Genomic DNA, 17247 nt, shown 5'->3' with positions numbered 1-17247 from the left:
CGGACCAGGGCTCGAACCTGTGTTCCCTGCATTGGCAGGTGGATTCTTAACCACTGCGCCACCAGGGAAGCCCCTATACTCCTTAAAACTGTACACTTCTCCCACTGTGGATGGGAAATGTTTCTTCCCTAATCGTGATGTTTCATTTCCCTCCAGGAGGGGAGCTGAGTTAGCTTAACTCCAGGCTTTTTTTTTTTTTTGCCCCCTTAGTCACCCTGTCCCCCTGGAAATGCTTTATCTGACCAGCAAATTTTTAGAGAATAATTGGGCATGAGTAGTCCTTCTTAAACCTTCTCCCTCTTGGAAGCTAGCTGCCCTCAGAAAGAAAATGTTCCTCCTCAGATGATAAGTCTGCCTAATTCAGGAAATCCAGTTAGCATTGGCTCTAATACCAAACTGTAACAAGTGATACTTTGGCCTTCATCTTTACTTTGGTTTTTCAGACGGGAGAAGAGGGATGCTATTTATTTGTACCCCCTCTAAGATCAAGAACACTCATCATAACACATACCATAATATACTATAATGTTACTAGATTCTTAAGCTTCCTGAGAGCAGGAATCAGCTCTTTTTCTCATGCTCATATCCCTAGTACAGTGCCTAACATATAGTAAATGCTCAATTTGCAACAAAAATAAGTGAAGCCCACCATGCCCTGGTTCCCCAGGAACCTGTCCCATCTAATCTCCATGAACTTCTCTCTGACTCTAATACTTTGCAAAGTCCACAATGCCAAAACACTTGAATTTTTAAAAATAGGTCATGCTCCTTCACTTCTTGATACATGCTATTCCTTACATCGAGATTATCTTTGGGATCCTGTACACTGCAACTCCTTCAAAAGTGAGCTCTAGGAGCCCACCTCCTCCATGAAGCCTTCCCTGCCTCCTCTAGGCATACACTGCTTTGTTCATATATGCATTCTAATAAACACCTGCATTTTCACAGTCTGTTGATGTCTGGTGATGACCCACTAGAATATCATTTTTCAGACATATTCTGAATGAGGATCTAGTAAGAAATATGCCTTATACACAACACAGTACGTGCATTCAGTTATGTGACAGATATTCCATATTTACTCTGTGCTATGAACTACTCTAGACCTGGAGATACAGCAATCAACAAATCAGATGAAAATCCTTGCCTCCAGGAAGCTTATATTCTGAAATTCTGAGATGGGTAAAGAAAGATTTCTTAGGCTTTCTGGATAGAAAAATGAGAGAGAAAAAAAGAAAGAAAAGGAAAGGAAAGGAAAGAAAGGGGAGAGAGAGGGAGGGAGGGAGGAAAGAAAGAAAACTCAAAACACAAACAAGAGGAAAAAAAACAGCTGGCCTTACACTTCTTCTTAACAATAATCAGCATCAGAAGATAATGAAACAATGTTGATGAAGTTCAATGGGAAAAATAAATGTGATACATCCAAGCAAAATTATGCCTATCTACCCATCCTTTTACCAGCACAAACAGATGCCTGGAATGATGTTAGCCAAATGGTAACCCCAGTTATTTCTGGGTGGCCAGTTTGGGAACATGTGTTACTTTGCTTGTTTTAATTTAACTGTATTACTTGAATTCATATTGGCCAGGTATCATTTCTGTAAAAACAGTAGTTATTACTCTTGATAAAAAAAGGAAAAAGAAAAAGAAAAAGCAATGTGCACCACAGATATCAAAGAATGAATTTATGAAAGGAAGAATAGTAAATTTTAAAAAAAGTTTCACAAAGTAAACTTAACCTTACTACATTAGGTTTTCTACTCTATTCCACTTTATTTTCTACTCCACTCCACTTTATTTTTCTTAAACTCATTTTGTTCCACTAAATTATTTCAATGTCCATTCATGAGTTATTATCCATAACTTGAAAAATACACATGAGGCTATTAGCTCAAGGACGGTAGAGAAACTTTTCAAGTAAGGATCGCCAAAGAAAGCCCAACACTTTCTAGGCATTTAATTAGCATTTCTTGGTAAACTACTGAATGAGTGAATGTTTTCCTCATTAAAACTGAAAGTGGGACTTACCTGGTGGCGCAGTGGTTAAGAATCACCTGCCAAAGCAGGGGACATGGGTTTGAGCCCTGGTCGGGAAGATCCCACATGCCATGGAGCAACTAAGCCCGTGCACCACAACTACTGAGCCTGTGCTCCAGAGCCCACGAGCCACAACTACTGAGCCCATGTGCCTTAAGCCTGTGCTCCACAAGAGAAGCCACTGCAATGAGAAGCCCTCGCACCACAACGAAGACCCAATGCAGCCATAAATAAATAAATAGATAGATTAATTAATTTATTTATTAAAAAAAAACTGATAGCAAGTTTCATACTTTTTTTTTAACCTTTGCATCCCCAGGGCAGGCACAGAGCCAGTTCTCATTAAACGCTGCACTTAACTGAACCCTACTAGCTAACAGCACAATACAGCACTTCGTAAATAGGATGTATGACAAATGAAACATTTCTCAGTTTCTTGGTAACTAAAATATTCAAATCAGGGGCTTTAACTGAAAAAACTTGTATTTGCTCACAGAAACATTATGCTGCCTGGAACAATCTCCCACTTAACAGATGTGAAGACTTTTCCTTTCACAGTAATTCACACCCAAGCCTGCATGTGCCAGGAAGGAGAGAAACACCACCTATAAGGGCCTCTCTTGCCTTCAAACCCCCATCCTCAAAACTTTCATTTTTCTTAAGAAGCAAAGGAATTTCACAACTGTCAGATTACAGTTAATTTTTAAATGAGTTCATTTTCTCCCTCTCATGCTGTATTGTCTAATGGTGTCAGAAGAGCTGGGATACGGTCTGTGTGACCTTATTACTACAATCCTAATGATTTGTGTTTTAAAAAAAAATTCTCTGAAGACTTTTCTTCTTTACAGAGCCATTGTAGGATTCAAATGAGCGAGTTCTTTAAGAAGGGATCTGAAAATGTAGCTTTCTTTTACAATAACCTATAACCTAAATCTTTGTAAGAGAAAACAGTATCAACAATACCCTAGCATTGAACAAATTTCACTTCTTAAAAGGAAGTTCTTACTTACTTCAGAGACTCATTATACCATTTCCTTGTGTTCACATTTGGAATCTGTCCATGTTTTTCAAAAAAGAAAACCATGGCTGCCCATTGTAACTGAAAAAAAGTTTTTCCACAGTTGGCAAATTAATTTTTCTACCTGGCTAAGGAAACTATGAACTCTGGTTTAGTTTAGTTTAGCTCATTAAGATTTTTTTTTAATTTAGTTGGGGGAAGGGGCTGTCTTGGATATGACTTTTTTATTTTCCTTTCTCTTTCTTCCCCCCTCCAGCTGTCTTCTCTTGCACACTTTGATTATTGGTCTAGTGGAGAGATGTTCACAAAACAAAACAAAATTATGAGAGTGAAAGCGGTGGAAGCCAGGCTGAGATGCAGCTCGCCCAGCATTATCTCTAGGAAGGGAAGTTTTTTATGTGAATATGTTTGTATTAATGTTTAACTAAACAACTAACACGTGAAAGAATTCCTTCATTAAAAAAAAAAACTACAGATAAGGCCAATGCTCCCTCTGGGCCCCACTCTCCACTCCGTCCCTCTCCCACTCCTCTAAAGGCCGGTGTGTACAGTGTCCTCTCTTTCTACTTACACACAACTTTGAAACTACTAGGAATAGGAACCAGTGAGAACCACGGCGTGCCCTCCCCACCCCCACCCCAAACACAAACATATACCAGGACTTCCTCCGACAGCACCCCAAGGTGACCTTCCCACTTAATCCCAGTCCCCGGGTTCCCGCTCCTCGCGAGATTCCCCAGAAACCCCAGTCCTCTGTCCTCTCGCCGCGAGATACCCTGTCCTCGCTCCCAGCGCCCCGGTAACGCGAGTCCATGGTCTGCGCTTCGCTCCGCTAGCCCTCCGGACACGGCGTTTGCGGGGAGAGCGCAGTGTCCTCGGCCTTTCCAGCGCCGCCTTACCCGCCGAGGACCGCGGCCCCAAGCAAAGAGGACACGGCCTAGCAGCGCCATGTAGAGCCGCCCAACATCTGGCCGGAAATGCGGGCGGTGCAGGGGGCGGGCCAGAAATCCCAGAGCTATGAGGGTTGGGCTGGGAGCGGCCGAGGCGCTTAGCGCCCTTCTACCCGGGTCTGAACCCCAGGGCGCTGCCTCGCTTGGCCTCTCCCACGCTTTTTCTTGCTGTCTTTCCCTTTGTTGTCCCGATTGTTTTTTATAGGGCTGGTAATGGCGGTTTATATGTCCTTGTGTCCGTGGATGAATTACTGTGCCAGAAAAGTTTGAAGACTGCAGAAACAAAAGGTAAGTATATACTGCCGGAGGGCTAATGCCTTTTCAGTAATTTATGTTTATTCCTGAAGTGCATGTTTAAGTCCAAGCTGAACCACACATCATCAGAATACTAATATATTTAAGACAGCTTCCATATTCCTAAGGGGAAGTGGCTGAAATCTAATAAAAGTTGCAGATTTCGGGCAGCTTTGATTTTTCCAAGGACATCGACTTTTATCTTATCGCCGAGAGACAGCGGGGCTCTGACCCTCCTGGTTTTGCTTTTTCTCTCTAAGGCATTAATATTCACTTCAGAATTAAGGGCAGATCTCTGGTTTATCATTCTTCATCTTAATGTAATGTACCTGTTGACATCCTGCATAAGCACAGATCGCATTTCTTCCTCACTTCTAAACTGTGAATATAATTCATACCTAACTCAAGATTATTGTTAAGATTAAAAGAGGATGCTTGTGAAGCCCTAACTTCAGACTGGTGACTGGTATGTGACATTGAAAGTTTACTAAGTGCCTTGCATTTTCTAAGTGCTGAGAAATTAAAAACGCAGACCAGGACTGGACTTTCGGAACTGGGCCTGGCATTCACAGGTAGACCATGCTAATCTATATTAGACATAAACCAGAATACCAACCTCAAATAAGTTTACTCTGAGATCAGAAGGTGAGACAGAGCAAGTCCACTTCACAATTTTGTCTAAGCACAGACAAAAACAAGTTCCCGGTTGTCACCCACAAGTACCTGACAACCCAGCTCTTGGCCCAGATGAGTGGCTATTTCTTTACTAGTTGCAACTTTAACTTCATTTTAGTCTCCCCTCATTATAGGTAAGATTTATTGAGATCCTCCTTCATAGAACTGCCTGTGCTTTCTGACAGTATCCAATTCCCGCTTCCTTAGACCATCTCCCAAACCATCCAACCAAGTCCAAATACTATAATAGGTCCTTTCTGACACACTTGTTCAGAGACACCCCATGATATCCCACGGTGTGTGTCCTATCTGATGCAAAAAATAAATAAGCCCAACTGATTCAACTGTAAGTGTGTCCCTGGTGGTCTGTGACTGGAGGGCATTGACAGTGCCCTTACAATATTAACTCATTGTCTCAGTTTGGGTTCCTCCAAAGCAGATCCTGAGAGGAGGATCCACTGCAAGTGACTCACTGGGGAACTTTGGAATACCAGTAAGAAAGGGAGGCAGATAATACAGGGTGAGTTATCCAGTTAACTAACAATGTGGGCAGTTAGACCAATGCCACAGGGAAACTCTGGGAGAAGATGGAGAGCACATGCTGCTATGAAGTGAATATCTGTGTTCCCCCTAAGTTCATATGTTGAAATCATGACCCCCAAAGCGATGGTATTACAATGAGAAGTCAGCAGTCTGCAAACCAGAAGGGGACTCTGTTGGCACGCTGATCTTGGACTTCCAGCCTCCAGAGCTGTGGGCAATACATTTCTGTTGTTTATAAACCACCCAGTTGATGGTATTTTGTTATAGCGGCATGAACGAACTAACACACATACCTCAGAGAAAGCCCACCTTCTCATGATCTTGAGAGTGAAGAAAAGGAACAAGACTCTAAGGATGACTAAGGTTGAATTTCCCACAATCGTGGATGGATGGATGAGGACTAAGAATGGGACTTAAATGAAATACAATGATATTACTTTCACTCCTGAATATGGGGTTGAAAATTCATATACACTGTACCTGTCTTGAATGTGACACAAAAGAAATGATCATATTAAATTTTTTTAATTTTTAATTTTTCTTGAAATTGCAGGGTCTAAAAACACACCATGACTTCTGCCATCCTTCCTCATGGTTCAGCCTTAACGTCTGCACCCCAGTTCCTCACACTTTCTCCCTCCCATCCCCATCCCACATACACACACATAAATACACTACCATCTTAGTGTGGCTGCCTCTGACCCCCAACATCAAGAGTCAGCTTCAATGTCATTTTCTCAGAAAGTTACCTTGACTTCTGGACTAGTTTAGGTCTCCCTGCTAGAGTTGCATCCAAGTTTGGTGATATCTGATACTTACACACTTTTGGGAGCCTTCTTTAAGAAAAAAGAATACCAAATTAGGTACAAAAATGAATATTAATTTAGAATGTAAGAATAAATCATAACAAATTACAAATGTCAAAAAATCTGTAATATCACACATTTCATACAATCCAGAAAAGTAAGGTAATATGTTTAATTACTTAAATGCTTAATTACCATACCACTATTTACACTTTTCCCCTACATTTTTTTGGCTGCATTCTCTTTGATCACCTCCTCATATATCAAAGATTTTGTAAGCACATTTTCTATAGAGGGAGTAGAAAGTTTGGGTGCTAAATCATGTGACTGCACGCATATACAGACTTGCTATTTATAGGACTGCTACAGATTTGTATCCTGCATAGGCAGAAATTCTGATAAATTTTATTGTGTCCAATTCCCATCACACACACAAAAAAAGTATGGTGCATCATAATAGTAAATACTGTATTGCTGAATATTTCTGACAAAGGAAAACTTCCATTATGACTATGCATCCATGAAACCATATCCTCTGCTTACAATTTTACACAATTGATACTAACTTCTTATTCCATATACTTCAAACATTTCAAACTTTGCTTCTCCTTCAATCCCCATATTCTTCCAGGACTGGACACCATGGGACACATCTATATCTCAATACCACCTCTGGCCTAGACATGGATGTCACAAGGTACACAGAAAGTATATTTCTGGAATGTAGTCCAATAGCAGTACAACTAAAATTTACTTATGCCTATATAGAAGAGACAACTAATCACCAAATATTTAGTCCAAGTCTAAGCTATCCCCAATTCAGCTTCCTCTTAGCAAATCCTCCAGCTGCTGGTGGTCACCCCAACATCATCCAACAGGAGAGGAGCTTTGACAAACAAGTGGAATGAAAAGTTATTTTAACCACAAATGTTAAGATATCTTGCAACTTTTACTAAAAAATAAATGGCTCTGTGTCCTTGGAAGGATTGTGCAAGTGAGGGGACCTGAAGTTTACTAGCTTCAGGTGAATCCACATTGTTCTACATTTTCATAGAGCCCTGAATTTCCCTTTTGTAGCTCTTGTCACAGTTGCAGTTGCATCTCTCTTTTATGTATTAGAGGGGAGGTGTGGGGGTGAATGTTTTTTTTATTTACTATCTTTCTATCTCCCATATCTAGCAAATGACTGGTAGCATAGTGAGCCCTCAAGAAACATTTGTTGCATGAATTTGTAAGCACTGAGACTGTTGCCATTTCTAAATCCAGTACCATAAGTATAATTTAGAGAACTTGTAGCATTGACAATCACTACCAAGGAATAGACTGGGGGCATGAAAGAAAGAGACCTTTCCAAATGCAGTGAGTTATTTCAATTAGGCTGGAGCCATGGGGTTTGACTTCAATGACTGAGGATATATTATTAATGAAAGCTAATATCTCTCAACTTTTTTCTCTTTGTCAAACTCTTCAGCACCATGTGAACACATATCAGTAATCCTCATGAGCTTTCATGAGGTTGTCGACTGAAAAAAATAAAACAAAACACAAAACCTAAAAGTTGAGAATTATGTTTTATTTGACAGACAAAACTGAGGACTTAAGCCAGGACACAGCCTCTCAGATAGCTCTGAGAGACTGCTCCAAAGGAGTAAGGGAGGAGCAAGGATATATAGTTTTTGCAACAAAGACCAGGTAGTAGGAACTTCAAAAGATTGCTGTTAATTAAAGAAAACCAGACATCTCAAGTTAAGGAATTTAGCACTTTTCTATGTATAGGAAGATGCAGGAGTCTGGGCTCACTGAAATCATTCCTTTGATATGCGCCCTAACCAACCAGGGTCAGTATCCTGTTCTTTCCCATCCTGAGTCCTCTCAGGGTGCACCGTCAGGGGTGGCTACAGCAGCTGAGGGCTGGGCAGTGGGCAGCCTGTTTCCATCCTGAGTTCCCTCAGGACTCACTGTAAGGGGTGGCTGTAATGTGATGGCTTTATGGCTGTAACATCCTTTGTTTACTGATATGGCAGGCAACATTTTTCCTTCACGGGTTTATACTGTTATTATCCCCACTTGAAAAACTGAGGCACAACAATTAGGCAAACTTCCCAGCTAACAGTGATAGTATGTGAGCCCAGACCTGTCTGGCTCTGGGGCCCAGCTTGCAGCCATTGCTAGTAGGGTGTAAATATGGGAGTCAGACTGCTGAGGTTCAAGCCAAGATACAAGTCTCACTAGATGCCTAATGTGTAGCAAGTTATGAACTCTGTGATTTTCTTATCTGTAAAGTACAGATAAGAAGAGTGTTTACTTTGTAAGGTTCTATACAGGTTTAAATGAAATAACGTATTTAAAGCACTTAGAATAGGGCCTGGCATATAGAAAAAAAGCCAGTAAACACTCACTGTTATCATGCACATGGACAAAGGCAATTGTTAACCCAGGATTAGGGGGAAACCCCTGGCATCACTATATAATGATTTTTTCTTTTCCCATGCAATCACAGTCTCTTACTATTAAGCAAGTTCAACAAAATTATTACCCAGAAGATAAACTACTCCAAGGGAGGGAAAAAAGGGGGAAAAAACTTACAAAATTGCTGCTCAAGCATTATTGTCTAGAAATTCCATTCAATGCTATTTAAACTTTTGTTAGAGAGTTTTACAAAAACCTAACATATAGTGTCCAAAATAAGTTTACCAAGTTCTGGTTGTACAAAATTATGCCTCACAGCTTCTGCTCAAGGGGAAGAGGTTGAAAAGGGTGATCAGTCCCACTTAGTTTGGTACTGTAATGGTGATACAAATTAAAAATAATAGACAATTCTCCCTGTTGAAAATAAGGGGGAGAACTCCATTATCTCCCTTTTTTTAGAGCATTTACTTTAGAAAACTTATAATTGTAAATTCTTTCTCATGTATGTAAGTTTTTTGTTTTTGTTTTTGTTTTTTCTGTACGCGGGTCTCTCACTGTCGTGGCCTCTCCCGTTGCAGAGCACAGGCTCCAGACACGGTTCACGGGCCCAGCTGCTCCGCGGCATGTGGGATCTTCGCGGACCGGGACACGAACCCGTAACTCCTGAATCGGCAGGCGGACTCTCAACCACTGCGCCACCAGGGAAGCCCTGTAAATCTTTTTTATAAAGCTAAATAAACTTCTTGTTAGCTTTACAATCCAGCAATGTCTTTCTCGGAGACCTGGGGGCCATTTCTTAGAAATGTAATTATCAAGAAAGCAAGTACCCCATCTCCTAGTTTCTGTGGGAAGGTTGGAGCCTAACTTCGGAGGACCTCCAGCTCCAACTTGCAAAATTACCTCCTGTCATAAAGATATGAGAAGTTTACTTTTCCTTTGGGTAAAGCCAATTAGTTAACACAGATGGTCACTCCAATTACCACGTAAATTTAGGATGAACAATGTGTGACAAACAGTGCTGTCAAGTCCTCCTTACTTGAAGACCAGTAATTATTTATCTTGAGAACATGCATGGGATGGGTTATATCTACTTGGCTATTGGTGAAATAAAATTAATATTTTATGGCAAGGCAAGAAAAATTTAAACATAAATTTTTTATCTGCCCATATGAGTCTCCTCCCTCCCCTTTAATGTGTATTGTGTATCTGCATTAACCAAACCTCCTTAGGGGATAATATTCCATCTTTTTTTTTTTAACCATATATATATATTAAAGTATTTACTTATTTGTTTATTTTTAGCTGCATTGGGTCTTAGTTGCAGCTGGCAGACTCTTCGTTGCAGCACACAGGCTTCTCTCTAGTTGTGGTGTGTGGGCTCCACAGTACACAGGCTCCAGAGCTTGTGGGCTCTCTAGTTGTGGCACGTGGGGTCAGTAGTTGCAGCATATGGGCTCTCTAGTTGTGGTGCATGGGCTCTAGAGCAGCGGTCCCTAACTTTTTTGGCACCAGGGACTGGTTTCATAGAAGGCAGTTTTTCCACAGACTGTGGGGGGATGGATCAGGCAGTAATGGGAGTGATGGGAGGAATGGTTCAGGCGGTAATGCAAGCAATGCGGAGCGACACATGAAGCGATGAAGCTTTGCCTGCTTGCCCACTGCTCATCTCCTGCTGTGCAGCCTGCTTCCTAATAGGCCATGGACTGGTAGCAGGCCACAGCCCGGGGGTTGGGGACCCCTGCTCTAGAGCAAGAGGGCTTAGTTGCCCCAAGGCATATAGAATCCTAGTTCCCCAACCAGGGATCAAACCCACGTCCTCTACATTGGAAGGCAGGTTCTTAACCACTGGACCACCAGGGAATCCCCAACATTCCTTCTCAATCTTGTAAAGGGTCAGGATGATCTACTACTCAATAACTCCTCAGGAGATAATCTTCCTTCTTAATCTTGTAAGGGGTTATCATGGTCCACTACTTGTTTTGTACATTTAGATCTGGATTGTGTAAATGGTCAATATGTAATATGACATATAACCCTTTGTCTCAAAAACTCATATAACTGTGCTTTGATCTCTAATGGGTAGAATAGTCCTCAGAGCTATTTGAAAGACTGTCTCCTGGGTTATAATCCTCAGGTTGGCTCAAATAAAATTTTCCCTTTCTTTCTTAGATCAACTATTGATTAATTTTTTCATTGACATATGCATGGTATGGTTGGCAGGATATCAGAGATACCCACCAGAGGACACCTGGAGTCTACCCCAAACTGTCACTTGGTACCAGCATAGGCCCATTGAGCCCCACCAGCTTCTCAGTACTCCTCAGGTATTCTGGTGAGTTCTCCTGATATCTGGATCTCATTGCTTTTAAGTGATGATTCTAAATTTTTATTTGAGCTGTTTTTACTTAAGACTTGGAACCTTAAGGGGCACCAGTGCATTTCTTAGGCAGGAACCTAGGGGGATCTGGGCAGGAGATTCAGGGAAACATAGGTGGCTGGGTTTTTAAAATTTGGCTTAAATTGACAAAACAATTTGATATATGTTCAGAACAAAACTTTTGTTAGTGGTATGAAAGATTGAATCATTCAGCTCTGAAGAACAAGGGGCATTTGCTCCTTCCAGCCACAAGGTGTTCTTAGGTGGCTAAGAACATAGTGGAAGTATCTGAGGATCAATCCTCATGATGTGCAGTGAGGTCCCCTCAGAGAACCCCACTATAATCATTAAGTAAATACTGCTCTTCCAGAGATGCACGAGATAAGGACTGATTATCCAGTGCTCCAAGCACCCACAGTGGTTTCAGACTGTCAGAGGGAGAAACTGAGACACGTAAAAGAGTTGAACCAACCCAAAGGCAACTCCTTGGGGAGCTAGACTCAGAAGAAGCACACATCCAATCTACCACACTGTCCTCAGAAAGTTGTTCAGATATCTGAATTAGATTACCAAATTATTAATGTAAAATTATTTCTCAAAGACCAAGCAGTTCCTGGGAATATAGCCACCCAGGGGGATACCAGCTGGGTTTATGTATACTTGCAAGTACTTACTTATTTGGGTATTAAAGGAAATCCCACTCTGAAATGGCCAAGATAGGGTTCTTTAGGCACTCCAAAACTGAACTTTGTGTTCACAGTTAAAGAACGCCAGTGGAAGGTAAGTTCTTACCATGGCAACCAGCCTGATAGATCTCTGTCTGCAGGATCTACCGGAAACAAGAGTGGTAATAGTTTTTCTCTTTTTTAGAATTAGAATAGCAGGAGAAAATATGTGTAGGGCTATCTCCTTGGATTCTTTGAATTGGAAAGACTTCTAAACTATTAAAATTTTAGAGACCTCTCATCTTAAAACATTGTACTTATTTTAATTGGTATGCAGAAGCCCCAAAAGGTTTCAAAATTCCAAAGTGACCTCATTGAAGGATTTGTTGTAGAAGGCTAATGAAAGATTGATATAAAAGGTACCTAAAACAAAAGACTTCGAGACTAATGTAATTACTGTTCCCCTCTGTCCCCCTTTGAGTACTCATTCTAGTAATCCTCTGAATTGCCTTTCCACTATGAAGAGACTATTGAATGGTTACCTTTAAGAATAGGACCACCTGATGCTCTAGGTGAGCCTCTTCAGATCAAAGGCCAAACTGAGAGCCTGTAGTTAAATAATTTTTTAAACCCAGAGAGAATCCTCGAATGTTTTTGTAAATGGATTACCAAGAGGGGAAGCTACCAGCCTAACAGAACCATAGCTAATGTTGAGGGCCTGATTGGATTTCTTTTTTTCCTTTGGCATTCTCCCCTAAGCTAAAGAGGGAAAGGAAAACAATCCAAAATAGCTGAAAAAGTATGTCAGCCCTTCGATATCATTTAAGTGGCCACACAATCCTTTGAGGAATTAAAAACAGCTGTCCTTTTGTTTTATAAGTCTAGTCTTTACAGGACCATATGTGTGTCTCCAGAAAAAATCCAAAGCCCACCAATCCTTTTACCACTCCACAAACCTCCCCTATTTATCTTAAGTGGCTTGTAAGTATTGAAAAAATAAATTCTGGCTTTGAGGGAACAAAATTTCCTCCTAAGGGGAACTTGCATTTCCCCTCTTATGCCTTTGAGATATAAAGTCATATATCTGGTCTTCTCTAGGAACTCTTATGTAGGCCATCTTTTTAAAATGCAAATTTCAGGAAGGTAACTCTTAGGGAAAGAAAAAAACAAAAGGGAGATAGTTAATTTGGAACTTGACTTGTTAAGAACAAATACAAATCTTAAGTGTCTTCTCAATAAATAATAGTAAAAAGGATTTAGCCATCTAAACAAATGACCTTGATTTGTTCCATCTGCCAGAAACCCAATTTGAATCCAATCTCTTTTGTAACTGATGGGTTTTATATTATTGTACCTGAGTCATGGCTGAAATTTTGTTATAGGAACTATGGGGTCTCTGTGTCTGTGTGTTTGTATGTATCTACATAGGTGTGTTTTAGATATATGGTATTGCTAAAATTAATTTATGAAAGAACTCTATTTACTTGGATGAAAGGAAATTAAGTGCTTATATAAAAACTCAGAAATATAAAAGAAACTAATCCAAATGAATTTCAGTATCACATGATTATAGACTCGTCTTTAGAGTCATCAACATTAAGTGTAATATCAATACTTTTATGGTACCTAGGTTTACTACAAGTCAAATAAATTCTTATCGTTCTTGTTGCAAAATTTGTCAGCAAGAACATTAACTTGATATGATGAAACTTTAAAGTACATTAAATATAAATGAGATAAGAGATTTTTAGGTGAACTCTAGGAATAATGATGTTTTAGGACTGTCTACTTAAAATAGTTTCTCCAGATTTTTTGGTAACTTGAAACTGCTAAATTAAGTTAAATGATGGGAGTTCATTGAATATCCAGATCATTCCAAATAAGGTACTGGAACTTTAATTGCTAAACAAGTCTAAGTTTACATACTTTTGTCTTCTTATTAGAGAAAAACTAAAGATATTTGGGTTCTTTAGATATATATTGTGCCTCACTGAGGAAAGAAATTAGGTTATAGAATATGTTCCTAAGTTTGCCAATCAGGAAGTGCTGGTATGACAAACAAACAGTTCATAATTACTTGCCTGTTAGTCTGAGACAATAAGGTTTTAAAGTTAAGAATTCTAATTAAAATATGTAATTAAAACTACTAAAAATTAACAAGGAAAACATCTTTGTATGCAAGGAAAAAGAAGGTATGAGGATTAGAAATGAGTTTTCTTAAGGAGAAAGAAAGTAATTTTGTCCTAAAGCTGGTTATTTCTAAATGGAAAAGGAAATAAGGGACAAGTTAATATGGATATAGAAAGCTGTAGAAGGTTTGTGAGAAAGAAAATGAAAGAATTTTTAGAAAAGAATTCTATGTCAGGATTTGCTAAGATTAGAATAAATTTAATTGAGTAAATTAATTTTAATATTAAAGGTTAGATGGTGTAAAATCTGAACTTGGTGTTCTCTCTGTTAAGAGGACAAAGTTTTCTTAGGATACTAATCTGCTTTTGATAACAGATTGTAAAGTTTCTTAACCTTTTAAGTAGTCTGTTAAAACTTTCTGTATTTTAGAGAGAAAAGATTATGTTTCAGTGGACATTAAGTTCTAGTGTGGTTTAAAAAGAAGTTCTAGTGTTGTTATCTTTGAAGTTATTTGTATTTACTGCATAAGACTCACTTCTCAAATGGCTCTTTATTGCTATGTTACATTATTGTAAAGTTTGTTTCTGAAGCTTATCACAATAATCTATATTTGGATGAGGATCAGATGCCCCATGACCAGGAGATTTTGCATACTGAAAAAAACATCAGATAAAGGATTCTTTACAGCCCTGTTGGAAGGGACCATATCAGGCCTCTTATTCTCCTGAATGAACTGCAACTCCTGTTTCTCACACCTGACTAACTTAAGACCACCACTATCAGACCAGAACAAGAAGATGACATCTGAAGTAGACACCTGACTCAAGATGCTAAGCCAGGCCTGTATTACTTTAGTAAACTTTTGTTTATGAACCAAATGCATTTCTTCCTTGGGCTCAAGGTCACCTACAGGTAGGTGGAAACAGCTTCTGCCAATCTGCCTTTAATGTGAGCATTCTGTATTCAATCAGTTTTCCAACAGTATGACCCATTTGGTTACAATATTTGTTCCATCACTTGGAATAGAAGATGTCATTAATCACATAGAGGCTTTAACAAAATTTACTAAGCAAGCTTTGAATAATAGTAATCAAGCCATTAGCTTGCTCAATTCAGAAGTCTCCATGAAGATCAGAATCACATGGTCTTCAATATTCTAACTGCTTCCCAAGGAGGAGCTTATGCTATAATACACACTGAATGTTGTGCTTTTATACCTGATGAGTCTTTTATTGTAACTCATCTTATGACACATATGAAAAACCATATTGCCACTCTGAATAATCCTCTTCCCAGTTTAGGGGAAATACTAAGAAAATGGTTTGGTTTAGGAGGGTCTTGGCTTAAACCTTTACTAAATGACATTGTTACTTATACTGTCAATTTGATTACAGTTTGTGTAACTCATAAAGCGATAATTTTTTGCCTTTCACACTATGCATCACCTACTCCTACTAAGAATGATATATGAACAACTTGAAACTATTGATCACATCTATAGTTCTCTATAAATTAATGAACATGCATGATGCACATGCAAGATAAAATTGGTGTAAATCCTATTGGACAACTTGGAATTGACATTAGTTCTTACTAGTACAACCCCTAAAAGGAAAAAAAGAACCAGGCTTTTAAGACCTGACATCAAGGGACATGATGGACCCAGGGCAGGTAAGCAACTACCCTGTCATTGAGGGATCAAATATTTGATCACCCAATGCTTTCTCTCAAAAGATTAATGATCAAAAGGGGACAACAGATGAAATAAAATTCATTTTATGACAGGACAAAAATCTAATCATAAATTTTTTCCACGTATTTGGGTGGAAAATAGGTGGAAAAAAATTTCTCCTCCATTCCCCTTAGTGTGTATTGTGTATCTGCATTAACCAGACCTCCTTAGGAGACAACCAACCTTCTTAATCCTGTAAAGGGTCATAATGACCAACTACTTGCTTTGTACATGCAGTCTGGACTGTGTAAACAATCAATACATCATTTGATGTGTAAACAGTTAATACATCATTTGATGTGTAACCCTTTGTCTCAGAGCTTTCTGAAAGACTGTCTCCCAGGTTATAATTCTCAGGTTGGCTCAAATAAAATTTCCCATTTCTTTCTTAGTTCAACTATTGATTAAATTTTTGTCAACGCTATATAGAAGGGTGAGATTTCTTTCTGTCTTTGCAATGTCTTTAGCAGATCACCTGTAATTCCATTTTATGCTTATTCAATAATAAAGCTGTTCTCTTTCTCTTCTATCTTTGTGGAGAGGTTTTCTGGGGTAGCAGGAGATTTTGTTTTTAATCATGCACTGCCCCCCAGCAACAAACCACTCAGTGAGCAAAGCCAACAATGCCCAGTGCTAAAGCCATATAGTCACACCAAGCTTGGGCCTGGACTGTGGGGTACTAAAGAACCATGACTTCCAGAAATGGCCAGAGGGTTGTTTAGTATTGTCTTGAAGAAGAATTAGAGTGACTAAGAAGTCATGGCTTCTATCTCACTACTGGAGAATAGCAGATGTCCTGCTTATTTAAGGTGAGAGGTACTGAATATATGACCTGTAACATCCTTAAAGGTATATGTCTGAGTCTGAGAAAAAGAAGCAACAGTTGATAATGTTCCTTCTTCTAGTTTCTGATCCAGTGTTCACTTCCCAGGCTGCACTACACAGGGATTGCTCAAGGGTAGGGCTCCAAGGACCTGGTCCAGGTTGCAGCTGAAGGGATCCAAAGAGAGCTGCACTGAGAAGCAGAAGTTTGTTCTTGTCATGACTCTGCTGCACACTGGCTTTCTGCTACCGTGCAAATAAATTTTTATCAACTTTATTTTCCTCATCCATGAAACTAGGGTGTTGGTATAAATTATCTCTAAAATCACTTGCAGTTCTAAAAATCTGTGATTTTATAAATAAATGAAATTTGGTAGAATTATTATAGACCATCTGGTATGGTACTACGAAAGTCATTGTTAAGTGCTGTTAACATAAAGTAATTGATAAGATATGACTTTTTTTTAGAATAGTAGCTCTTATGTATTCTAGTATTTGCGTACTTCATCTAATTTACACATTTTAGATTATTATTAAGCTTCAGATTTTTAATGTGCTTTGCAATCATTTAGAGTGACTTGAGTGACTTCTGGAAGTAAAGCTAACCCATGCTTCCATTACATAGACTTATTTGTTCTCATTCTGTAAAGTCAAGTCATACACTTTGCAATTTGGGGTCTTGCATTCTTTTAACTTCCAATTCTACAACAGACAAATTCTGGTCAAACAGCCAATTTGATAATTGTACTCCAGTAGATTAATTCATTAAGTCTACTAATAATGAATAGA

The 17247-nt window shown here is 39.2% G+C and overlaps 2 protein-coding genes and 1 long non-coding RNA gene across 7 annotated transcripts in view; 2 read left to right on the top strand and 1 right to left on the bottom strand.

The window, feature by feature from the left end:
- DECR1 (2,4-dienoyl-CoA reductase 1) overlaps positions 1–4038 on the bottom strand; it is a 39499-nt gene extending 35461 nt beyond the window's left edge. For 2 of the 4 annotated variants that reach the window (XM_067018114.1, XM_059043585.2), the window contains exon 1: positions 3831–4034. In XM_067018114.1, the coding sequence (XP_066874215.1) occupies positions 3831–3869 (39 nt within the window). In that variant the 5' untranslated portion in view covers positions 3870–4034. Of the gene's footprint in view, positions 1–3830 lie in introns of all 4 variants that reach the window. The other 2 variants (XM_059043584.2, XM_067018116.1) reach the window with 2 other exon arrangements.
- On the top strand, positions 3782–9490 carry LOC136792959 (uncharacterized). The gene is made up of 3 exons (XR_010837596.1): positions 3782–4293; positions 6955–7020; positions 9311–9490. It is a non-coding gene; the product is annotated as an uncharacterized lncRNA (long non-coding RNA).
- Positions 9491–10949: 1459 nt separating this feature from the next.
- NBN (nibrin) overlaps positions 10950–17247 on the top strand; it is a 58308-nt gene continuing 52010 nt past the window's right edge. Inside the window, exon 1 of one of the 2 annotated variants that reach the window (XM_059043577.2) lies at positions 10950–11064. The gene's annotated coding sequence lies outside the window, so the exon portion shown is untranslated. The remainder of the gene's footprint in view (positions 11065–17247) is intronic. The other variant, XM_067018112.1, reaches the window with a different exon arrangement.

The sequence above is a fragment of the Kogia breviceps genome, chromosome 17 (genome assembly GCF_026419965.1).
Source record: "Kogia breviceps isolate mKogBre1 chromosome 17, mKogBre1 haplotype 1, whole genome shotgun sequence".
Lineage (NCBI taxonomy): Eukaryota > Metazoa > Chordata > Mammalia > Artiodactyla > Physeteridae > Kogia > Kogia breviceps.
Note: the sequence above shows the minus strand (reverse complement) of the source record. Positions and strands in the feature narration are given on the sequence as shown.